At 49.2% G+C, this 24,853-nt stretch overlaps 3 protein-coding genes across 5 annotated transcripts in view; 1 reads left to right on the top strand and 2 right to left on the bottom strand.

The window, feature by feature from the left end:
- Positions 1 to 11,807, top strand: part of DCAF1 (DDB1 and CUL4 associated factor 1) — a 49,957-nt gene extending 38,150 nt beyond the window's left edge. For 2 of the 3 annotated variants that reach the window (XM_065749726.1, XM_065749724.1), the window contains 2 exons: positions 7,758 to 8,013; positions 11,515 to 11,807. In XM_065749726.1, the coding sequence (XP_065605798.1) occupies positions 7,758 to 8,013; positions 11,515 to 11,573 (315 nt within the window). In that variant the 3' untranslated portion in view covers positions 11,574 to 11,807. Of the gene's footprint in view, positions 1 to 7,757; positions 8,014 to 10,646; positions 10,703 to 11,514 lie in introns of all 3 variants that reach the window. The other variant, XM_065749725.1, reaches the window with a different exon arrangement.
- A 5,697-nt stretch (positions 11,808 to 17,504) lies between these two features.
- Positions 17,505 to 20,578, bottom strand: RBM15B (RNA binding motif protein 15B). Its single transcript, XM_065749323.1, has one exon. The coding sequence runs from the start codon at positions 20,523 to 20,525 to the stop codon at positions 17,763 to 17,765; it is 2,763 nt and encodes a 920-aa protein (XP_065605395.1). The 5' UTR covers positions 20,526 to 20,578; the 3' UTR covers positions 17,505 to 17,762.
- A 262-nt stretch (positions 20,579 to 20,840) lies between these two features.
- On the bottom strand, positions 20,841 to 24,511 carry MANF (mesencephalic astrocyte derived neurotrophic factor). The gene is given in 5 exon segments (XM_065749356.1): positions 20,841 to 21,100; positions 21,696 to 21,837; positions 22,560 to 22,687; positions 24,200 to 24,394; positions 24,397 to 24,511. Coding segments are annotated over 5 exon segments (765 nt in total). The 3' UTR covers positions 20,841 to 20,915.
- Between the last annotated feature and the right edge of the window lie 342 nt (positions 24,512 to 24,853).

Here is a 24,853-nt window from a genome sequence, read left to right as displayed (position 1 = left end):
AAGTAGAAATTCTAACACTGAAGTAGCCGAGGAGGCAGAATAGGTGCAGAAATAAACTATGAAGGAGATGGATACTTAAAATAATTGAATGGGATGATAGTAGAAAGTGAGTTTGGGCTTGCTAGCTTTGGGGAAAGAGAGAAACAAAGTTATTCAGAAGACAAAATTCCTTGAGTGCTTGACCACCGTCCCCCACCCATGCCCAGAAGGACTGTTTGGCTGTACAGCTTGCTGCCCATTGTTCTGAGAGTGTGAAGAAGTGGATGGGGAAGGAAATCGGATAGATTTGTGTTGCTACCGGTTGGCCAGACGCGATACAGCATAAGGCTCTATATCCCCTCCGCTCTGGACATCCCCAGCCCAGGGACGAGCGGTCACACACAGTGTCCAGCGCCGAGTGCCAGTTCAATGCTGTGCAACGAAGCCTCTTGTACCCATACACCCGAAGCGCCCGCTCCACCCCGCGGTCCCGTGGCACCCGATCACACCCGAGTTCCTCCCTCCCACGAGCCCTCCTCAAGGCCCCTGCGAGCCTCGGAAACCCACGGCCCTGCCTTGCAACCCTACAATTTGGATAGAAGGCTCTAAGTGATTGGAAAACAGATGTTGTCAGTCCTGAGAAGTGCGTAGCAAATGATGAGACACTACTAACGTGGATGCTTTGGAAACCAAAAACAATTGTCAGAACATATGACAAGAGGATCATCTGTAGAGAAAGATAAATTACTAAAAAATAGACTTATTTCTCTGGAGTGAAAAATACTCTTCAGTGAACTGGTATTTGAACAAAAAACATTCTTTTTTAGGAGAACAGATTCTGATACTTTGTAAGAAGCTAGATTACTAGAAACTGATTTGCTTTTTTTTTTCTAGGAGTAACATCAAGAAAGAGGATGAAAGAGAAGAAAAAATAAGCTCGTAGGTGCAAAAGGAAAGAAATGATTGTATATATGCTTATTAAAAAAACCTGGAAAGTGATATTAAAAAAAAAACAAAAAACCAGACTGGAGAAAGGCAGTGATTTATATTAGCAGATGTTTATTAGCAGGCAGTTAGACTCACAGAACTATAAGTAATCAGGGGCAGATGGAACATGAGCTGAAAGATTTGAAAACATGACAAAAGCTTCACTGATAGACCACTTTGTAGGCAGAGGAAAAGAGCCTCTCAAATGAAAATAAGAATGGAGTAATACCATTCAGCAGGATTCAGATGGAGAGTTGCAATAGGGAATGTATTTTCAGAGGAGGGGACTTGCTGGAAAGCATCTGCGAAGGAGTACTGTTGGATGTGGTGACAAGAGGTGAGCGTGGGGCTGGAGTAGTAGCAGCTGTGAGCTCATGACAGCTGAACAGTTTGTATAACAGTAGCAAAGAAAGCTGGGCAGAGGTCTGTTAATGTTAATATTTGCTTTGGACTGAAGCAGAGGAAGAAAAGAATGAGTTGAGAAATCTCAAATTCTGTTCATCTTAACTAGAATACTTTGAATTCAAGAAATGTAAGAAAGCAGTATTAAAAGTCTTATGGCTGCTTATAAAGTAAGCTGATGTATTTGTTTCTGTTGTAGCTCTTTTCACTCTGTGTGAAATAAGCAACATTTGGAAATTGTACAGAAAACATTCTGGGTACTTAGTTTACAGCTCTAGAAAGTTGTGTTGTTAATGTGTTGGTGTAGTGTTTTAGTGAACTATGGATTGAATGGAAGAAAACTCTAATTCTTATTTATTTGAAGCTCTGTTTCAGTGTCATTATGTTAGTAGATGCTCACTTCAATTCAGGGAACGATAAGGAGGTACATAATGGGGATTCGGTGGTAATTTATTAAGCATGCATCCACTGAATACATATGCAGCATTATTGGCAGACCAGGGCCTGACACTTTCATCGTGTCCAATGTCCTTGGGATGTTGGAGACCTACAAGGTGTTACAGAATTTGTACATATTGTCTCAGGGAAGAGAAAATTCTGATCAACCATAGTTCTGCAAATGCAGGGACACCTGAGATTAGTTTTCAATGTGTTGTGGTGAGCATATGTTCTGTCTACTGAGTAGAAATAGTTTCTCCAAATTCACCAATAATGCTGAGAATTTATGTATCAGTCTGCTTGTGTATCAAGGGAATTGTTTATATTTTGGAAAATGAGCTCTCAGGAAGTTCAGAAAATGTTAACTTTCATAGTGTTCTGTGCTTCTTTACATACTAGTCTATTATTTTTAATCATCTTCTGGCAACGTTTTTTCCTTGAAAGCAGTAAGGAGAACGTTGAACAACTTCTGGAGAACTTGGAAGCTTTTCTCCTGAGAGCTGTTTATCTGAGAAGGTTTGCAAAGCCACTTCTAGTGGTGCCACAACCTGTGGTCCTCATATGTAAAATATAATTAGGGATAAGGTTGTCTCTGTTCCTTCTGCTAGCCAGAGACTTGCAGTGTTAGTTTGAAATGTTCAGGTTTATTGATACGCAGTGCTGTAAGCCGTGCTTCCAGAAAGCACTTAGTATGTGCAGTGAGAGGATGTTAAACTGTAGTACAGAAATATGTTGTTTCACACATGACAGTGGGGGAAAGAAGAGGAAGAAGGCCTCCTTGGCTCCTTTTCAATTTCCTATTCCTTTTTTGGGGGGAAGGAAAACAAAAACAACCCAATTAAGAGAAGGGAGAGTTAACAGATTTACTACAAACAGTAAAAGAATGTACGATAATGACAAAGTAGTAGTTACAGGTAAGAAATCAAACTCATGGGAGAGAAGGATTTTCCAGCTGTGCTTCTAAATGCACTGACTAGAAGAGAGCAATTCACTCCCATCACCCATAATCAGGAGTACTGAAAGCTCCTGGGAACCATAGTCTGTCCTTTCTCAGTGTACCTTTCTCTTGAAGAGGAAGAACTCATACAAGACTGCTGGAAGCACAGGACCAGGAAGTGCAGCTACACAGGCCTCTGTGCTGTGGCACCTGACAGCTTGATGTGTGATGTCATCATGTGAAATACTGATAAAACCAGGATGCCAGTTAACATGTATTTTGCATCAGTGTTTAAAGAAGAAAAAGATGGAGTTTTTCCTGAGCCTTCTGTTGAGAGATGAACGCCAGTGAGTATGTTAAGTATCAATAATCTGTACTACCCAGAAACACGAATTAGTTTTTATTTTATGCAAAATGAATGGGTGAAGGAGAACAGTAAGAAAATCTGCGATGGAGATGAAGGTCTATAAAGTGCAAATGAAATTGCATACAAACTTGAATAATATCCAAGTAAATACATAGAGCTTGAACCAGACCTAAAGTAATTTACTGAGCTATGAGCTGGAAGTAAATACTGTCAACAAGCATTTCTTGCTACAGAGCTGCTGCTCCCATTTATGCCTTTCCTTTAGAGGATGTCTTGTAGCTATAAAGAATCTAGCTGAATCTACTGGGCTTTCTGAATGTGTACATAAACTTGATAGTAGGATTAAATTGCAAGTAGTTTGCTTTGAGGTATCTTGAGATATCCTTTGCAATGTAACTGAGCTGTCTGATTCTGTAAGATGCCTAGCTTTTCTTGTACATCTCCGTAAATCTGCCTGCATTGCAGGTAAGTTCAAGAACTGATGTGAATCACTGCTATACCATCTTACATCATGTTTGAAGTAGTTGAAGAGGCAAAGACTGTGTTAAGTGATTTATTTGATAGTGTGTGAGTGAATTAGTGAATTCTGGTGAGCCAGTGAGTGTTGAGAGATCTAAGTGGCATGATGTGCTTCTGGATTGAGCTGTAGTGCAGTCTTGCCCTATAAGAACTGGTAGTTCCTGGATTGTTTATACTTGTAAAACGCACGTAACTAATGACATTATACATAATGAGATATGTTCTTAAGACTTTGAGTTAAACAGATACAAACCCTTTGTTTAGTTATCTTTTTAGCTTAATTTCATCTCTTAATGTTTTTTTCAAATGAACTGTAATTCAATCAGACAATTTTTAAGTTAAGCTGGGGCTTTGTCCCTTTGGAGACGTTCTACGTATCCGTGGATACCTATTCTGTACCAAAGGTGAATCATTTCTCTTTTTATCCCCCTGTAATTCTTCTGTTGCTGGAGGTCTTTTGTTCACTTTACATTGTCAGCTTTGTATTTATTGTCTTATTTTTGATGTCTTTGTGTTTTGTGAGAGTGAAGACATCACTGCAAGTATTCATGTAGAGAAGTAGGGCCAGGTAAGCTTTTTGTATATGAAATAATGTGGGTGTTCATTAAATTATCATTCCTTGATTATAATTGCTATTCTTTCATTATGAAGAATGGAAAGAGTTGGCTGTCCAGGTACATGGATACTGTAGTGACTTCTGCACTGCAGCTTTTACGTGGTGACATTTCTATATGCTGGCCACTAAGAAGAGTATTGCTGATATGGTACTGTGAAAATCCTGGTATTTATAATTGATTGTGAAATTGTGAAATTATTCCAATACTGTGAAAATCCTGGTATTTATAATTGAAAATCCTGGTATTTATAATTTATACTGAAAAATCCTGGTATTTATAATTGCTGTTTTACATGTGCAGGTATGCATTTTTTTAGATATTTATATATACACACACACACGTGTATTACCTATATAATATACATTCAATGTGTGTATTACATATTCTATTGGTATTAGGTTTTATATATGTAATAATGAATTTGACTCTCATTAGTGATCACTGGATACTGTAGTTTAAACTCTTCCACTCTTTACATCCAACTGTCAAGGTAAAGCTCCCTTAAGTTATTCTTACATTAAGTATTTCCAAGAAGTGGATGCACCAGAATCATTGTAACTAAAACGTGTAGTGGAGCTGGTCTCCATCATGTCCCTCTGACGTTGCCTCTGCTCGTAAAAGGGAGTGTTAGAGCTTCCTTTCTCCATTGTAGCCTCAGGTTGGGAGTGCTAAGTAAGCCTTCTGGGTCCTGGTGTGTCTGTATTGTAATAACAGGTCACCTGGCAGCAGAGCAGTCCCACAAATGTCAGGCAGTGAGTCAGTGCTGCTAGCGAGGTAAAAGACCGTAAGATGGTCAGCTTGATTCTGCAATACTCCACTTACACCATCTGGAAAGGTAAAGATAACTGGCAGGTCTTAAGTGGTGCCTGTTGGAGGGGAAAGAGAATGGTCTCTAAAGAAGCAGAGAAGGTTGTGAGGGCTACAGAAACGTTTCAAATTCTAAACTCTGGCTTTTACAAAGAACCCAAACAGAGGGATATCTTCAGGCATCTAGAGGAGTTAGCGATGGCTAAAACAGTTCCTTGATCTTGTGGTGGTGTTTTCTGACTGTTTTCGTTTGTTTTAGTAATGTGGAGTATGATCTTTGTGTGCCATGGATCAGTTTTGTCTTCACTGTTGAGTACAGGTCCTTGCTTTGCACGGGCACGTGTGCTGATTCTTTCTAGCAGCAGCTGTACTGTTGCCCAAGGCTCTTGGGAACTACTGGTGAGATAGCATGCTTTGAAGCTTTCTCCATCACAAATTCAGACAGGACAGTTATTCCAAAACATACCTGTTCTTCCTTGTGACACTACATGAGTTTTTTTCACTGTTTCTTGCTGGTATACATGTATGAGTCAGTGGTGAAAACATACCATTTTTTCTTCTGCGTGTGGATCCTGTATGTGAGGCGGTTATCTGAAGCTGCAGCCTCGATATCCATCAGTAGACTGAATGTCATTTGCAGATGATAGTGAAGCAGTACAAGGATAGGTCTTCCTTGGCTGTATGTCCTGCAGCTTGGGTTTGGGTGCAGAAGGTCAGTGTGCTTTGCTGAGGGATGTCTTGCCACGTGCAAGCCTTATCTTCCAGCCTGGAGAATCACCATGCATCTGCGGGTTTGTGCTTGGAGATTGCTGGGAAACTAATTCAGGATTATTCTGCCCATTACTTAGCAGAAGCATTATGGCTTCCTGGCTCCTCTTTGTGTCTGTTAAAACATGACTAAGTGCAGGTTCACTCCTCTTGAGCGGTGATCTGTGGCATTCAGATTAGAAATAACCTGTAGTGAGCACGTTATGTAGGACTCTCTGTCACGTGCAGATGTGACTTCCTGTAGTGTGGCTTTTGCATTATTTTCTGGTTCTGCTTTACCTAGGATGGGTATAGTTATGATCTGATTTTTATTGTTATTAGGTGGTTTTTGAATGAGTGTGGATGGATTTTGATCATGTGCTTCAGATTAAGTAATTTAAACTGGGAAGAAAAAAGCATTGATTTCAGTTGTCAAGATTCTATTCCTATTTGTATTTTCGTAAGGAATTTTTCCTCGGTGGTTGGTATGATCCTTCAGAGTTGATTTGCACCTGAATATATCCTTTCTTGGTAAATGTCTAACCAAAAGAAACCTTCAATGTCATACGAATGTTACTTCATTCTGTAGTTAAGTTATGATATAGCTATGTGTGTCTTGCCTTGAGCAGCAGTGTTGATACAATACTTTTTCAGAATCCTTCAGGCTTCAATTTCACAAGCTTTAAATGAATTCCATAGACAGCATAGTTTTTTCTTAATACCTACAGTTTTGTGTCTCCATCTCTAGATGCTGAAATCCTTGGCTTGTTTTTTCCAGAGAGACTTGGCTGCCTTTTGCAAGGGGAGACAATAGAACTTGCTCAGGTTTTTTGGTGTTCCTTGTTTCTTTTGCCTTTGACAGATGCTGGATTTGTGTGGTGGTATTTTTTTTTCTATAGCACTGACTGAAGAAAATGTAGGTTGAGTGGTGGGTGTGAAAGTAAGGGCTTTGCTTTTTCTCTTTTCTTTATGGATCTGAGAATGCAGCAGTTAAAGCAATAGTGCGAGCAAGCTGGAAGACCAAATTAACTCTTGTAGTAGATTGTTAATTATCTGTCATAGCTGCTTCAAAGTTTTCAAAATGTGCTCTCTCCCCAAGCAAAGGGGCAGTTAAGACTTGAGAGCTGCCTTCCTGCTACACGAGAGCATCCCATTAGAGAAAAGACTTTGAGGGGATGCGTGTGTGTATTTGAAGCCTTTCCTTAAGTCTTGGAGGCTTCCTGGAGCTCAGCCTGTGATGGCACTCAACCTCTCATTTGTCTGGAAGAATGATAGGTTGGTAATGGCTTCTTCCTGCTCAGCGTTATCAGCTAGCTATGAATTTCTGGGTTTGGCCTGTACAATCATAAATTCAGTTCCTTTACTGAATGTAAATTCCTACAATTTAGAAGTAAGGAAAAGAAAGATCGTGGCCTGCAGATTAATGGCTAAGATGAACATTTTGAACTGCTTTGGACAAGTCTAGTGTCTTCAGCTGAGTGGTTCAGGAATCGGTGTGGACTGATCGTATCTTTTGCTACACTTTGCATCTCATCTAAATCAGGATGGAGACTGAACATCCATGCTGCATGCTATTTGATGGAAATGAAACGTTTTTAGCCAGTTGAAAGTAAAGCACTTTGCACAAGACTAGCAACAAAGCCATGGATTAATGGGTATTACTGCTTGTCCTTCTCAAGACTGCATTATGGTGATGTTTTGATGGGCACTATTGGAGAGGAGCTCTACCCAGTGGTATCAGTGTTGCACCAGCCTTTTGCAGGTGAAAATCTACAAGCCTGCTAATGATCCAGCATGTTCAGTATTCTGTACTTGTAAAGAAAAGGTTTACATGCAATAATGGGTTATGTCTGGATGTGGGGAGAAGTAGAAACTATAGATATGCTTTTGTTCAATTGTTCTTACTCCATTTTGCGTTTGTTTTAATGTCCACAATGGACTGTTTTTGTCTTTGTAGGAGGAAGAAGAGCAAGAGGAAGAAGATGATGATGAAGATGATGATGATACAGATGACCTTGATGAACTAGATACAGACCAGCTGCTAGAGGCTGAGTTGGAGGAGGATGAGAACAATGAGAATGCTGGTGAGGATGGAGAAAACGACTTTTCACCCTCTGATGATGAGGAGCTTGCCAACCTCCTGGAAGAGGGTGATGAGGGTGAAGATGAAGACTCTGATGCTGATGAGGAAGTTGAGCTGATTCTTGGAGATAGTAAGTACCTGTACCAGCTTGGTAACCACAGGTGGCCTTGTCTTCTATTTAATGTCATGACAAACATGCAGATGTAACTGGATTGATGTAGCTGACTTTCTCCCTCACTGGTACGTAAGACACAGTACATCGTACTCGTTCACCCATAGCCTCTCATAGCCAATCTATCAGTAAAAACAGAAGGCATTTCCTTTCTTCGGGAGCTCCCAGGTGTGTGTGTGTGTGTGTGTGTGTGTGTGTGTGTGAACTCTTAAAGGCAGGCCAAGAAACAATAAGTGAAGAAACCTTATCTTATTGCTTGCTTGTCCTGCCCTTTGGGGGGACTCTGGTTGAACCTGTTGCTTCACTTGAATTCTCTACCTCATTTGTGCCTGTAAGGATAGCAGAGCCTTTTTGCTCCTTGGCACTGTTATTTCTCTTCTACAGTTGCTTAAATTGCAAAGTCAACATGTCATTTCTGACTTTGTTTCCTTTTTTCTGTTGCTAACATAACTTTGAGATAAAGTTGAAATTGTTCTCTTTTCCTGGCATAGAGACTTGAGAAGTTAACATAGACTGGAAGTGTAAGAAAGAAAGGTCTAAACTCTTTATCTAGCATTTCAGTTTGGAAAAAGGCTTACAAGAAAAAGAAGGTAAGATGTAGCATCAGGCTTGGGATTTGTGCCATCAGATACTGTTCTTTTTTTTTCTCTCTCTCACCAAGGGTAAATCTTTTGAAGTTCCAAGCTTTGAAATGGGGATAAAATAGTTCCCTTAGCTTAAGAGGCTGACAGGGATAAGTAGTTAGTGTGAGGTGATAAGGGAATCACATGGTAGGTATAGTACATGGGATCATATTGGACACTTATATAGCTCAAATTCATTAATAAAGTTATGCACTCAACATTTTCGGGTTGCATGTAACTTCTGCCTGTCCCATTAGGTGGCATGCCAACGCTGCTATGAGAGCTCCACTTCAGTTTTGGCAGAGGATGCAGGGCTCGGTGTTGTTAAGAGAGCTCCTAAAATGTTTGTACTTGAATTGTCCAGGGGGCAGAGCAGAGCAGCAGTTCAGGGAAGTAATTTCAATAGCTATTCCCATAATGAAACTGAGTGCTACCTAACAGTTACTTCAGGTGTGCTTTACACAGCACTGCAGATTACAAAATAGCCACACGTGTACGTTGTTAATGGATAGAGCCACTGGGGATTTGGTACTGCAGCAGAGCTCCCTGATTTTCTCTAGTATGGTTGAATCTCCATAACAAACAGTGGGTGTGCTTCAAAATAAATAATTCAAAGAACAGCTGAAATGGGAGTGAGTGGCTTTGTTTTCTCATGCCTTAGAAGAGATTGCTTCCTTTTCAGCAACAATCTATAGAGCAACTCTTAAGTATAAATTTGTCTTGCTTTTCCACTGCTGTTGGTTTGGGGTGGGTTGGTCTGTTTATCTTGCCAAAGCAATTTCTTTCTCCATGCACATCTTTCAGAAGCTTGTTCTGGGGATAGTGGGGTATCTTTTTTGAAATGGACACGGGGTATTTATATGATAGGTGAGAATTCCATGTTCTTCCATGTCCAGGAGAGAAATCACCTTGGAATGTGCTGAATTCAAGTATCTGTGATGATGACTTGCACCAGCATGGCTGACTTTGTTTCATCAGTTTCTTCTAAAATGGCAATTCCCAGACAGGTCTTAAGTTTCTTCCAAGCAGTTAACTGGAATCAGATTTACCTCTACTTTTGAGCTCCACATCTGTAAAGGTTATGTGTTGGACTGGAGAATAAGGAGCTAGGAAGTCCCTTTTCAAAGCTTTCCTCTAGTGCTCTATTGTTAGATAAAAACAACATTTTCAGCTGCTCTTCTTCTCCAGAGCTTCTGAGTTGTTTTCTTCCTTGGACTTCTTTCCCTTACTGTGTGAGTGTGGCTACTCTTATTAGCTCTCCTTTTGTTGCTGTAACTGCTCTGGGAGCAGCAATGACCCCTCAGTTCATGGTCAGCATGGTGGAAGGTGAAACACTAGAGCTGGTCACAGCAGAAAGCAGCTGGTAGTATTCTTGCTCTGCTTCTTAGCAGTACAGGTTCCTGGGCACTCTGTACCTTTCCTGGAACTTCTTCAGGCGTTTTAGAAGCAATTACTCCTCCTCCTGTTCTTCGTGGGGAAATACCACATGCTGGAATGAGTCTGGCTCCAGTGTTGTTGTTGTAGGTGTGTTGAAGACCCAGGGAATAGAAGCCAGAAAGATCAGCTGATTTTTTCAAGTAATTTTGAATCAAAAGGGCAAGCTTCCTGTGAAGTCCTGTGGTAAGCCTAGGGAAGGAGTGTGCAGGATACTCCAGCAGTCAGCTGTCTGTACAGACAGATGTGAAGTGGGATAACTGTATCTTCAACTTGAGCATTCCGTTTTTCTCTTCCTTCTTGGCACCTTCTTCAGAGAACGGGGGGTGGGGGTGGGAGGGTTGAAGGGGTTTGTGCCTTCTGCTGCTTCCCTGTGATTTTTTTTTTCTTAAGGAAATCATCTGAGGAGGTTAATGTTCCAGAAGGCCTTGCTTACCTTAACAGGCATTTTATAGATCCAGTGTAGCTGAAATGGCTAAAAAGAAGTTTTGTCTTTTTTAAGTTTTTGTTTTTTTAACTATTTTTAACACCTAGTTAACTGCAGCATCCAATGAATTCACATAAGACAAAGAACCATCATCATCTCCAAGGTAAGGCAGGAGGTTTCCTCGCTGCCAGAGCTGCTACTCTTCCCTCCTGTACAACTGATGGAGGAGTGATTTTCTGTTTTAAGCTAAAAAACAAGCGTGTGTGTGACTGCTTTTGGCAAATCCTCTCATGCTCTTATCTTGTACCACAAGGAAGAAAACCAGTAAAGGAGCAATGTTCAGAAATAGTTTATGGGTCACTGTTAATGGGTGTCGTGTAGTTAAGTGTCTAAAGGAAGGTGCTAGTTTTGAGTGCAGAGAGAACTTCTTCTGTGGGGAGGTCTCCCACTGTTTTGTGCTGCTGGGGACCATCAGCCCAGTAAGAACCTAACACTGAAGAAGTCTGGGTCCAGCTTGCTGCACTTGAATTAGCCCCTTGGACATTTCACAGAGGCCACGTTTCACCACATTGGATTGCTGGAACTGTCAAGCTTGTTTTCAAATAACTGTGAGAAATGATATGGGGTGGGCACAGCACTATGGTTTTTAGTTGGGAACACCACATTGTGCAGGTAACTTCCTGCTGGCATTTTTCTATCTTGCCATGGGAAGATACTGCCAGCTGAAAGGAACTGCACTTGGTAGAGCTGCTGCTGTCCTCCCTCTGCTTTAACAGGGAGGAAGAAGCTCTGGTGCAGATCTGCTAACTGCTTTTGGTTAATTTTAAATGCATTAACAGTGCTAGCTGCCTTCCTTGTTGCTGAAGTGCTGTTGGTCCCAAGCAGCTGGTGGCCACCTCTTCTGAGTCACTGCCTTGTCTAGCTGCCCTGCTGACTGTCCACTCACTGAACATAACCTGTGTGTCTCCTTTTCAGCTGACAGCTCTGATAACTCTGACTTGGAAGATGACATAATCTTGACTCTGAACGAGTGAGGAGCGAGTGCTAGGTGGGGTGTTGCCAGGAGACACTGCCTTGCCAGCAGAAGACCAGAGACCAAATTGGAAATGGATTCTGAGCACCCCAACCCTTTTACTCCTGGGAAAGTCTGAGGAATTCCAGCTCATCTGCTGTGTTGGTTTGAGTCAGTTTGAGGCTTGGAGCAAAGTCTGAAGCTCTACAATAAAGAGACCTGACATTAGGCCTCTTTTCTCTCTGCCTTTTTTTTCCTCTTCAAGGAAACTTCTGAAGATATTTCACAATATATTTTCTTTGTATAAAGTTCTTTCCTAAAGAACAGAAATAGTTTTATATAAAAAAAAAAAAAAGCAGGTGTTCTAGTGAAGAGGGAATGAACTGATGAACTTTGTATTCCTGTAGTACCTTATTACCACGGGGTAGGTTTGGGGGAGACAAATTGTTTAAAATTTAAAGAGAGGCATTTTTATGCAACTACTAAATAAAATATGAGTATTGTTGTTTCTAAAATTGTTGAGGAATGAGAATATTTTTATTTTAAATATGATTTTATTTTTTAAAAACAGCAGGTGTTACCACCTGCAAGGTCTCTGTTTCAGATGAAGTGATCCTCCAGGGGAGAGTCCTGGGGGATGTTTGGTAACTGAATGAACTGGCTGTGTAAAGCAGAGATTCTTGCTGTGATACCAGCTCTCTGGAAGGCTGATAAAAAGCCTGGCTTGCCCTAATTAGAACCTAGTGTTTCTGAGGACATGGGAATCTGGGATTAAAGTTTGAGCCCTCTTTCTCCCGTTCTACCCTTTGTGGTTACAGTTTTTTAATCTTTTTTTTTTTTCTTCCATTTTTGCCCTCTGTGTGGAAACTGCAAATTGAAGGCCTTTTTTCTTTAATGTAAAGTGTATTTATTAAAAAATCAAATACAAGTCCTGTCTCCGTTTATGGCCATGAGCTGTTGCTATGCATTCCTCTGCCACCCATACAGAAGCAGTGCTCTTCCTATCAGCAGAGCGTGGCCCTGTGCAGGAGAGCAGCTAGGTGAAGCTGCTGTCCCAGCTGCAATAAAGGGCAGAGTAAACGAGCTGAGATTTCAGAGGGTGCAGGCTCCACCTACTGCTCTTGTCTGCAAGGACTCCCAGACCTGCAGGACATCTTGCTCAGGGGTTCAAATTTGCTGTGTCAACTTGCCTGCCAGCCTTGAATTTTGTGCAGGGCTTTCAGGCAGCACAGCACTGTGTTTTCACTGTGTGTCTGAGCAGGGAGTGCTGCTGGTGTCCTTTGAAGGTGCACCAGAATGTTCAGTCTGCAGCTCAGTTGCAGGAAGGGCAGGGAGTTCAGTGCCATGCTGCTGTGTGTCAGAAAGGTGGGACTCCTCATTCACGTGTGGTTTGGCATGGTGCAGGTTGCCTAGTGGCTGTACTGCTGGAAGGCAAATGAGTACTCCTGCTCAAACATGACAATGGACCCTGCCCTTTGTAGAGGGGGAAAAAATCACTTGTGTGCTGCACAGTTAAATCAAACACTCAACTATGGCTTAGTGCTGTGAGTTGGAACTGAAAGGTAAGTGTGCTTTTCACTTGCTTGGACAAGGCCACTTAAATGCATTCTTTACTCTCTGAGCACCCAGGCATATCCACTCCTTACACTTTTTCTGATTGGCCACTTTCAGAGTAGAGTTTGAGGCAGAGCAGGGAGCTGGAGGATTCTCACTCCTTGACACTACACCAAGTGGTCCACAACAAACGGTGCTCATTTCAACTAAGGCTGAAGGATTCATTGTTTGAAGAGGAAAAACCTCCTTTTCAACCAAGAGAAAGGACAGCTTTTCTTCCTTCCAGCACTCATCTGCTTAATGCACTCACCCAGGAGTGCTTGTTAATAATTGAGAAGATAGGGTTCTGCTGCAGCTTTTAACAGATAATTGCAATCCCCAGCACCTATACAGATGAACACGTTGCGATTACTGCAGTGTTTGAGACCAGCCATTGGAGGAAAGCTCTGACTAGAGAGGGCTTTTGAAAACTGGACCTGCTGTCCTCCAGCTGTGGAAGTCAGCCTCTAGCTTATCAAGACACACCTTACACATCTTTACTTTAAAAATGCCCTGCTCCAGAGGAGAGGGGAAAAAAGAATATAAAGTTCTGTGGAGAGGAGGTGTGCCAGCTGTCCATATTGTGCTGGCATTATAATGTAACTGTAACCATCTGCATCTGTTGCTACCTTGGAGCAATTTGCCAACTATTTTTATGAGACAGAAATGAAATGTCTAGCAGGGAGAGCTGCTATTTATAAATCTTGCCTTGAAACAGGACCACTGTAAGTACATATGCAATCCACCCCTTCCCCAACCATCCCCTCCCCCATCCAACTGTAGTGAATAGAGCCAAAAGGAGAGCAGGTTTGAGGCCTAACAACTGCAGCTGGAGTGGCAGAGCTTGGCTCACTGCCCCCACATCAGCCCTGAGCCCTGGGCTGGGCTGCACTTGGCCTTGCTCTGTGTATATCCTGCTTCTGTAAGGCAAGGTTGAGCCTCGGCCTGTGCTGTCACACACTCTGACCCAGCCCTGGGCTCAGCCCCCCTCTGCTGCACAGCGTAGTTGAACACGCACCCACAACGCAGCGGCTGGAGTGCTGGGGCAAGAAGCTTAAAGCTTGGCCCTGATACTTCAGGATAAAAGAAAGACAGCAGTCCATTGATGGTAGAAGTAGTGGTGTAGCCAGGGTGTTTGCTGAGTAGGTGTTGAAAAGAAGATGCCATTCACTCTGAACACTAATGCTCGTGGACCACCCTCCCTTCCCCTATCCCCCTTTGCCTGTTGCGTTCCCTTGCTGCACAAGCACACAGCCTTGACACACTCCTGCCTCTGAGAAAACCCAACCACCACTCAGCACTACGCACCACTTGGTTCTGGGGTGCTTCCCTGCCACCTGTTTGCCCCCCAGAGCCGTTTCTGGATTCACACTGTGGTTCTTTGTTGTACCCTTCTTCAGGCCTGCTTTCCTCATCTGCGGGTTGAGTGCATGGGTGAGGGGATGAGATCAGCTGAGGATGTTCCCACAGGTACTGCTGAGCCCACAGGGCCTGTGGCCTCCACGCAGCCCAACTTTCATGCAGTGGCTGTGGCTCACCGGTGTCTTGAGGGCTGGCATGCTCGAGTCGTTGAGCTGGAGAGCTGGTGCTCTCACACCACACTGAGTAATTTGTTTGTAGGAGGGAGAGTTGTTGGTCAGCCTCTCGTGTATACGAGCTTGCACCAGTCAGACGCTTCAACAGAGAGAAATCCCCACATGGAAACGTTTCACCCAACCCAAAGCTTGTATTCACTGAAATCACAGAATCGTAGGAGGTGGAAGGAACCTCCACCGCACTGCTAGAGCAGGTTCCCTGCAGCAGGTCATGGAGGAAAGCATCCAGGTTGAGTCTTGACTATTTCCAGAGGAGGAGACTCCACAACCCCCTTGGGCAGCCTGTTCCAGTGCTCTGTCACCTTTTGCCCCTCCCCCCCCCAACACCCCCCAAAACAAACAAACAAAAACAACAACAACAAACACAGCTTTTCCTTATATTATATGGAACTTTGTATGTTCCAGTTGGTGCCCATTGCTCCTCGTCCTGTCATTTGGGTGCTGCTGGAAAGAGCCTGACCCCACCTGCTTGACCTCTCCCACGCTTCTCAGCCTACCTCCAGGCCGACCAGCCCTGGGGCAGTCTTTCATCACAAGGGTGATGCTCCGGGCCCTTAACCATCTTTGTTGCCCTCCTCTGGACTCTCTCCACCAGTTCCCTGTCTGGAGCCAGGGCAGAGCAGAGGGGAAGGATTCGCTCACCCTGCTGGCCACATTCTTTGTAGCGCAGCCCCGGGTACCATTGGCCTTCTTGGCCACCAGGGCACGCTGCTGGCTCGTGGCCAACCTCCTGCCTGCCAGGACCCCCAGGTTCTTCTCTGCAGAGCTCCTCTGCAGCAGCTCAGCCTCTCCCAAGGTGTAGGACCCTGTCCTTGCCCTTGTTGAACCTCATAAAGTTCCCCTCTGCCCAATTTGTAAAACAACCCCAAACCTACGCTATCATTTACTTGTCTCCAAAGGAAAAGGGAAGATTGGGTATCTGCAGTGGTTCCCCGGCTCTGTTATCAGAGACTTGCAGCTTTCACCATTCCAGAAGCCATCAGGTACTTGTTGGGGCCCCACTGCACGCTGCGCTGTGATGGTGAGGGCATGGCCACCACATAGGGTGCTCTCTGACAAAAAGCTCTAGTCACGCTGACTCTGGCCATAAGGGACATTTAATAGCACTCGGTTTCAGATAGCACTTAGTGGTTACACTTACTGACATTTGGCAGTCTCCGTTACAAAGCCTTGGGGGCTAGGTCACAAGGTGAAAAGTCAGCGTCCCTGTAACCATGTAACAGCAGGAGCAGGCCAGCTACCGCTGTGTTGAAGACTGATGAGCACAGGGGGGACCCTTGTTGCTGCTCTCAGGCCCTCAGGACAGTTAGATTTTCAGGGGTACAGACACTCAAAGGAAATATCCCCTCGTGAGCACGCTAACTCATTAGTTTTGCTTTCATAATTATCACAGTATTAAATGTTAAAAAAAAATAAGAACAAACCCAACCCAATGACTGTAATTGTCGGTACCAAAACTGCTAAATTAAGCTGATGATGTCCCTACTGTGAAACTGCAGGGTTGACAATGAAACACAAAGAGAAGTGTCACTGAGCTGGGCTACTCCAGGCTGTGCAGGGATAACCACCGCTGTCAGCTGAGAGCACAGCCCTGAAGAGGCTGTGGCAGCTCCGAGGCCGCCGTGAGGAGCACTGACGTTCTGGCTCTCCCAGGATTTTGTTCACTTGCTTACCTCCAGCACTTGAGCAACCAACCAAAACCAAAACCAAAACCAAGCAATCCCTGCAAATCTAAAGGAAAAGTTCAAGATGTGGTGTTTTTCACGCCACACAATTCCCCCTAACCTCCTAAAATCTACAGGCATGATTTTAAAAAGTAATAAAAGATCCCCAAGCTGAGTAGTGCAGATTTTATCTCCAATTTGAAATGGTTACATCCTTAAGTCACTGAGAAAGCAGCCCTGCCAACGAGCTGGCGCTCTGCAGTAACGGTGTCGTGCCACAGACAGCGAGGCGAAGGACCTCAGCTTAAACTGCTTTCGCCCCGCAGACAGATGCTGCTAACACGCGGTGCTTCCGGATGACAGCCAGACTTGGTTATATTTTTGCAGGCTTGCAAATGAGTTTTAAGTTAAGAGAAAACAAACAAACAAACAAACAAAAAAACCTTTGCAGTTTATCTTGCAATGAAGGATTTCAGATAGCGCAACACGACGGCTCCACGAAAGGGCGCCTACAGAAGGACCTGGAGCCCTTTATTTGCTCGCCTGCATCTAACACAGCCCAAGAGGGTGTCCCCTTCCATGATTATTTTTTCTTCTCCTGATTTCTTTCTCTTTTTACAGAAGCCAGCAGCATTGGGCCTTGGCTGTTTTGTTGAGGTGCTTTCACAGAATTGGGTACAGAATTGACTCCTTAACAGCAAACTTTTTGCCCAAGTATCAACTGTAATTATTATCATTATTGATTGTTCTTTTTTTTTTTTTTTTAATGTATGAAATAAACATTTCTACTCAGTCAGGTTTTGCTTCCTTGGAAGCACCTATCCTGAAATGGAGCTGCGACAGAAACGCATCAAGGCTTCGTTTTATGAAATAAAAAGCAAAGAGGGCAAAGGCAACAAAAACAACCAAGCCAAAAGCAAGACCAACCTTTCGGTCCTTCAGAGGGCACAAATACCCCTTCCCCTCCCACCTGGCAGGACAGCAGAGACTGCAGGGCTGCAGCTCAGGGGCTGAGCCCGTGCTGGGCACTCCGCCTCCGGGCAGCACAGGGCACCAGCCCTCCCAGGCCCTAAGAACCAGGATAGCGCACAAGTTTAGAAATCCATCAGTGAACAAGGCTTTACTGACAACTTTTTCATACAGTTAAAAAATAAAAATACAGAACAACAGCGGACAGTGTCACATATTAAAAACGAATGAAATGGGCTCTATTTAAATGGTATTAAAATTAATTAGAAACTAAAGATCTTAGCACTTCGGTTGAGGTGTTCTCAGCCTCCACCAAAATGATTGGCCTTTAAAAACAACGGGGTTGTGTGACACACAAAGAAAACGTGGAATCTGAAAAGACAGTGTGGGCTAGGCAGTGTCTTTGACTATAACTATCACCATATGTTCTTCTTCCAACTTCCCCAATGTCCTTAGTGCTGACTGGAGGTACTGCTGAGAGAATTCACAAGGAGGGAACGCGTAAAGCATGCCTGTGCTGTCTCTGCCCTTCGCTCCTCCCACGGGCAGGCTGATAACCCCAGCAGCCTGCTTCTGTTTCAAGTAGGAGACCAGATTCCTGAGCAGCCGTCGCTGCAAGCCGGGCTCGACCACGGGGAAGGTGCCCTCGGCCCCCGCGCCGCCCGGGGCGGACTGCGTGGCCAGGAGCACGGCGTAGCCATTGGGGCTGCCTTGTTTGATACGGCGAGTCACTTCATCCAGCTTGGGCTGGTCGAGCCGAAGTCTCTGAGCGATTTTGAGCTGCGTGAGCTTCCCACCGGAAGAGTGGTCTTTGAGGAGTCCGTTGATGACACCGAGTTCTCCCTCCAGGATGTGCATAGACGTGGGGAAGCAGCTGTTTTTTAGCACGAGAAGCCCGCTCCAAGCAAGCTGCAGCGTCTGAGCGTATTCCGACAAATTCTTTAACTTTTTGGTCTCGGATTTTGGCTCCTCGTGAGTCTTTGATTCTGATTCACCAGTTCGATGATTGCGTTCGCTGTCCCTTTTTTTAGGCTGCGGAGCATCGGGTGCCTCACGGTGGGGTTTCTCCTCAGTGGCGTGACGATTGTTCTGAAGGGAGTTACTCTGTTCTTTCTCAGTTCCGGATTCTGTAGTGTGATTCTCCTTGCGAGCCCGCTCCGGGCTGCGGTCTAAAGCTGGCCCACTGGCCTTTGTCCTGCTTCTGTCCTCGTAAGGCGAGTGAGTAGTCCTCCCGCGGTCGCTGGAAAGGCTCCGTCGCTTCCGCCTCTCTTCCCACAGTTTGGGCACAGCGCGATCGCTGTCGCTGGCCCAGCGCTCCCCGCTCCGGCTGCGCACGGACCGGCTGTAGCTCTCCAAGTTGTTTCTGCGTTCAGCGTTTTTGGCAGGACTGGCCCAGTCTGCCTCGGCAAAGCTCCTGTCTCTGTCCGAGTACAGGAGATGCGGGGGAGTCCTATCTCGCACCCTCAAGTCTTGCTCTAGGCTTCTGTGTCTGCTATACCCATCAGCGAGCAGTTCGTAGTGCACAGGGAGGGGTGCAGGCTGGTACTGCTGCGGGTACCTCGTCTCTTCTGCTTTGGCAAAATCCACGCGAAGTCTCCTCTCTGGTCCGCCCAAGGGAAAGCCTCTCATCTGCGCGCAGGCGGCCTGGGCAGCATCCAAGCTTTCGTACTGGATATACGCAAAACTGTCTCCCTTCACGTAGTCAATAGTCCTGATGCTGCCGAAGCGGTCAAACTCCCTCGCCAGGGCAGCCAGGGACGTACTCGGACCGAGGCCCCCCACCCACAGCCGGGTAGTAGGGTTGGCTTTACCGTAGCCAATTTTGATAGGGTTCCTGCCAACGACGCGGCCTGACATCGCCACCTTGGCCCGATGCGCCATGTCTAAGTTCTGGAACTTGAGGAAAGCGTAAGCCCCGCCCTGGCCGCGGGCAGGGCGCTTGATCACCACTTCTTCGATGATACCGTACTTCTCGAAGGCGCGCCTCAGCTCCACCTCCGAGACGTTGTGGTCCAAGTTGCCGATGAAGAGGTTGCGGGTGGCCCTCTGATCGTCCTCCGGCATCAGGTCTTCCTCGGCCACGATGGGGTAGCTGTAGGGCCGGCCGCGCTCGTCATACAGCCCGTAGTAATCCAGGGCCCGCTCCCGCTCCCGGGAGAGCCCGATGGCGGCGGCTTCCAACGCGAAGGCGGCGGCGGCAGCGTGCGCGTGCCGGGGCCGCGGCTCCCGCAGCAGGGGGCTGGTGACGGGAGAGAGCGACCGCTGCTTGTACTGGTAGGCGCTGTGGAGGGGCGGCAGGTAGCCCAGGGGCTCCGGCGAGGGCGCGGGGGGCGGCGTGCGGCTCCTGCGGCCCCCGCGCAGGTACACCGGCTCCACCTTGAGCGGCCGGTCGTAGAGCAGCAGCTGGCGGGCCCGGGCGTGCCGGCGGGCGTCGCGGGCGTCCCCGGGGTGTCGGAAGTTGACGTAGGCGACGCGGCCGAGCTCGGGGGTGTGGGACAGCTTGACGCTGATGTCCCCGGCGCCCCCCCCCGCGAAGCGCTGGAAGAGGCGGAACAGCCCGTCCTCCAGCAGCTGGTCGGGCAGGGCCGCGCTCAGCCCGCTCACCAGCAGCGTCTTGTACTCACAGGAGCCCGGCGGCTCCCCGGCCAGCCCCGCCGAGCCCCCCAGCGGCGCCAGCAGCAGCGAGGGCGCGGCGCCCGGCGGCGGCCCGGCCAGCAGCAGCGAGGGGGCCACCACGGCGCCGGGCAGGGCCTTGGCCTTGGGCACGCCGAGCGCGCGGGACGACGACGACGACGACGACGACGAGGACGAGGGGGCGGCCTGGCCGCGGGCGCCCGACGCCGAGCCGCTCGCCGCCGGGCGGTGGTTGGAGTCGGCGCCGCCGGCGCGCTCATCGCCGCGGTGGCTGCGGGAGCCGGAGCCTCCTCCGCCGCTTCCTCCGCTTCCTCCTCCTCCTCCTCCTCCTCCTCCGCCTCCGCCGCCGCCGCCGCCGGGCGCGGACTTGTCCCGGCTGCTGCGGGAGGCGCCCGAGCTGCGGTGCGGGCCGCGCCGGCTGCTGCTGTCGCGCTCCCGCTCGCGGGGCCGTTTGGCGGCGACGGCGCGGCCTCCCCCGGCCCCGGGCGGGCTGGCGTCCCGTTCGCTGCCGCGCTTCATGGCGCCGGGGCCCGCGGCTCAGGAGACGCCTCCGGCGGCCGCCGCCATCTTGGACAAAAGGGAACGAAGGCGGCTCCGGCCGCCGCGCCGCGCGGGCTCTACGTCATCGCCGCGCGCCCCGCAGCATGGCGGCGGCGCCGGGAGGGGGAGCGGCCCCAACCCGCGCGTCATTGCGGGCGGCCAATGCGGAGGAGCGAGCGCGGCGAGGCCGGCCCCTCCCCCCGCCCCCCCCACCCCTCCGACCCGCGCGGCCGAAGGAAAAGGAGCGCGGCGTTCGCCCGCGAGAACGCGCAATCACGTGACATGGGACGCGGCCCCCGCTAGAAACCGTGGTACTTTAATGAGCCCCGTACAGCGCGCGCCGCCGCGCCGTGCCCGCGCGGCCCCTCCTCAGAGGTCGGCGCGAGCGCCCGCCGCCCTCGGCGCGTACTTGGGCATCAGTTCGTGGATCCTGCGGATGAAGTCGGATTTCTCGGCGCAGCCCTTGCACGCCTCGCCCCAGTCGTCGAGGATCCGCCGCAGCTCCTTGACGCGCAGCTTGCGCAGGTCGGCGGTGCTCAGGTCGATCTGTTTGTCTGCGGGGAGAGCACAGCCGCGCTCAGCGCCGAAGCCGAGCCCCGCAGCGCTGCAGCCGTCCTCCGCCGGAATGAACGGGCGACGGCGGCGGAAGGCGGGCAGGGAGAGAAACGAGGAGCTCCGCAGCCACGGTCCGGGGGACGGAAGGGCGGAGAGCGTGGGTCAGCACGCAGGAGCGGGCGCTCGTTCACAGCCGTCTTCTCGGGAGGAGGGCAGCAGCCCGGAGCGCGCCGTCAACGGAGGGCGGAGAGAAGCGCTGGACGCACCGCACCGGACCGGCACCGCAGCGGGAGGGAGGGAAAGCGGCGCCCACCGGCGCTGGAGGCACCGGCACAGCCCAGTGCACAGCCCAGTGCACAGCCCTAGCGGCCAACGCAGCACAGCGCTGCTGGCGCCGGGCAGGTACAGTTCTGCAGAAGCTCCGTGGTGTTGGCAGCCCACAGCCCCACCCGAGCATCCCTGTACAGGTGTCACAGCCAACAGCACAGGCTGTGCAACTAACGGCCTCCCGCCTCGCTGCAGCTTCAGCTTTTACCCACGGGGACCCGGCACGCCAGGAAGGCACGTGCATCCCCCCTTAAGCTGGCAACTCACCGTATTTTAGCTCGCAGATCTGACTGTCTTTCTTCTTGAGCTTCTCACAGATCTTTTCCACGGGGATGTGGTGACTCATGGGTTTTGACACCTCATTAATGATTTTGGTGGCTGCATCACTTGTGGCCCCAATATAATAGCACTAAAGGGGAAAAAAGAAAAGAAAAAAGCAAGGTGCAGATGCATGGAAACATTCTTCTAAAAAGGTTTTCTATCCATCTCTTTGCAGCTGACAGCTATAGAACTTTCCGAAGGACTGCCACAGGAGGGCAAAAGAAAGCCTGACCCTGAGCCAGGGGCCTCTTCCCACGCTGCTTTCCACTTTTCAGCACTGCTTTGCTGCTGGCCTGTTTTTCAAGTTGTTAACAACTTGGATCACCGAAGCTTTCTTTGTTAAAGGACAGTGACTTCCTGAGGTACTGCCCCTCGTTTTCTAGGGGTGACCCCCTGCAGTTCTCAGGAGAGCGCACCTGGATTTACTTAGGACAGTTTAGTTTCCCTGTAGTTCACAGCTGACAGCTAAAAAGTGTTAAGCACTGTTTATGTAATACTCCAAACGCAGTCTGACAGGGAAGTCCTACAGCAAATAAAAGCTTTGTAATCCCCAGCCCTTTGGTAACGGGGAGAAATAAGGTCAGCAACGAGAGGTCTGTTGACAGATAGATAGATATATTTAAAGTGAAGTTCATACAAGGTCGTGCTCCCTGTCTCCTCTTGCAACAACAAAAAATTACAGGACCAGCTGTGGCCCCAGAGCAGCCCCTGGGGAAGGACACCGTACAAACACAGAAGCACTAGTTCCCCCTCGCTTGCCAAGCGTTCTACAACTTCTCTCCTCCAGAGCCAACGCTGACGACCACTTACCAACCGGTTCTCTTTGCCTTTTGCCTCTCTGCAGGATTTCATGAGCTCCTTTTCAATACTGGCAGGTGTGAACTCAACATCGTTGTCCTTTAGACTCTGGTAGAACCTCCCCAGGAAGGTGACACACACTGGAAGGGAAGAGGGTGGAGTTACCTGTCACTGCAGGAATCACACAGCAGCTCTCAGAAGCAGGGGAACGGAATAAAGGATTTGCAGAACAGGACGTTTAGGAGCTGTTAGCAATCAGTGACTTCACAGGCGTTTCAGCACATGTGAGGCAGCAATATGCCCTGGTAGTTCTGGTGGGTTTTTGGCAATCTGAAAAAGCAGATCCCTGGAACTGTCTGGTGACTTCTGCACGCTGGACTGAGTAAGCAGCAGGATTCAGCTGTGAGGGGTGTGACACAAAACGGTGCTGTGAAAAATAAGGAAACCTGATGCCCTATTCTTGCTGCTTTGGTAAAGCCACTACAGCTTCAAAACCAGTTCTGATAAAACCAACTCATCCAGGAGGCAAATCAACTGAATAATCAGTGATATCACATTACTAATGACAGCACACACTAGAGTCTGTAATGGGACAGTTGTTTCCAAGAGGAAAAGCTGTAACACGATCACGTGCTGTGCCCACTTGGCATGTTTCTCTCCTCTTTTATCATAAAACTCTGCATCAGTTTCAAAGAGGCTGAAAGATAATGAAACTTCCACAAGCACACCAGCAGCAAGGAGGACAGAGCCAAGCCTGAACGCTGGGAGGGGCGCACACAGCTCAGTCCTTACACTCCCCCCAGGCAACAGTCGGGCAGTTTGTGCACCAGAGGAAGCACAGCACAGGGAGGCAGGCAGCTGCAGCGTCCAACAGGATCCGTGCAGCAGAGCACGATGAGTCCCCACAAGCTTGCAGACTCGGCTTTCACTCGTTCTGCTGCTCGCACGGGCACCAGCATCACCTGTGCTGCAGATCTGTGCCCCACGTTCCTGCTGCAGGAGCTGGGGGCTCCCAGGTCCCCCATTGGCCTGGCTCTCCACCACAGGCGTACACTGCGTGTGTCCCAGCGGAGAGGGCTCAGCAAACCCGCTCATCAACTTGCGTTCAACCCAACGTGAGCACAGAACCAAGGCCGGGAACGAGTGGGAGCGCTGCAGCCAACTGAGCCGGCTCCCCCCGCCTGGAGCTGGCAGTAACGACGGGCCGGGCCACTCAGGAAAACTTGGTGCGCGCACAGCGCCGGCATTTACCTCACATCACTTTGCCTCCAGCCACAGACACACACTGATGTCCACTGTGCGCTGCCTGGAAGTGAAAACCTTCGGAAAGAACAGAGACGCCGCGGGCAGTGCGGCCGCGGTCCGGCAGCGCGGGGCCCGTCCCGTCCCGAAGGAGCGCCGCGGCTGCACGGGGACTTCCGGCGGGACGGCCCCACGGCGCGGCCGGGCCGGGGCTCGGGCAGGGCGGCGCGGGGCGGGACGGGCCCCGGGCTGCGGGAGCGCTTCGGCCCGGCCGCTGCCGCCTCCTGCCCGGGCGCGGCACGCTTCCCAGCAGCCGCTCCCGGCGGCCCGTGCCCCGACGGCAGCGGGCGGGCGCGGTCTCGCGTCGCCGTGCCCCGGGGCCGCCCCTCCTCCGGCCCGGCCCCACTCACCCTCGCACTCCCCGTCGCGCAGCGCCCGGCTGCCGGCCGGCAGCACGAGCAGGGCCAGCGTCGCCCAGAGCCCGTGGGCCGCCCGCATCCCGCCTCGCTCGGCACCCGCCACGCCGGTACCGGCAACCGCCGCCCCCGCGCGCCGCCGCTTCTCCCCCCCCCCCCGCCGCCTCCCCCCATTGGCCCGCTCCCCGCCCGGCTTCCACGCCGCCTCCTCCCATTGGCCAACCCGCGGCCTCCACGGGAGAGTTGGCGGCCGCTGATTGGAGGAGGCGGCGAGCCGCGGGTTTCCCCGCCTCCTTGGGCCGCCATTCTTGTTAAGGGAATGTGTCCTCTTGGGGGCCATCTTACGGAAGGGCAGATCCTGACGCCTCGGGGCGGGGTTTGCAACCTCCGGCCCTTTCTGCTCCGCGATTTGCAGCCGCGTGGGGCTGGTTGCGCTGCTCACCGCGGGTGCGTGGGGTCAGTGGTTTGCGAGGGCTTGGTGTGGTGCTGCTGCGGGAGCCGCGTGGCTGCTCGGGTTTGAGCGAGGGAGGGTGGGCAGTTCAGTGCAGCATCGCCTCCACGTTCAGTTCTGCGCGTGGAAGTGGCAGATGTGCACGGAGAGACCTGAACGGATGGGCAGGGGTCCTTCCCAGCCCCCAGCCTTAACAA

Source organism: Cyrtonyx montezumae, unplaced genomic scaffold (genome assembly GCF_038088225.1).
Source record: "Cyrtonyx montezumae isolate F1298 unplaced genomic scaffold, pur_monq_1.0 scaffold_6, whole genome shotgun sequence".
In the NCBI taxonomy this organism is placed as follows: Eukaryota; Metazoa; Chordata; class Aves; order Galliformes; family Odontophoridae; genus Cyrtonyx; species Cyrtonyx montezumae.
The sequence above is the reverse complement of the archived record's forward strand: the minus strand, read 5'-3'. Positions and strand labels throughout refer to the sequence as shown.

Excerpts from the sequence above, each read along its gene's own strand:
- RBM15B (XM_065749323.1), bottom strand. The coding sequence starts at position 20,525 with ATGAAGCGCGGCAGCGAACGGGACGCCAGCCCGCCCGGGGCCGGGGGA.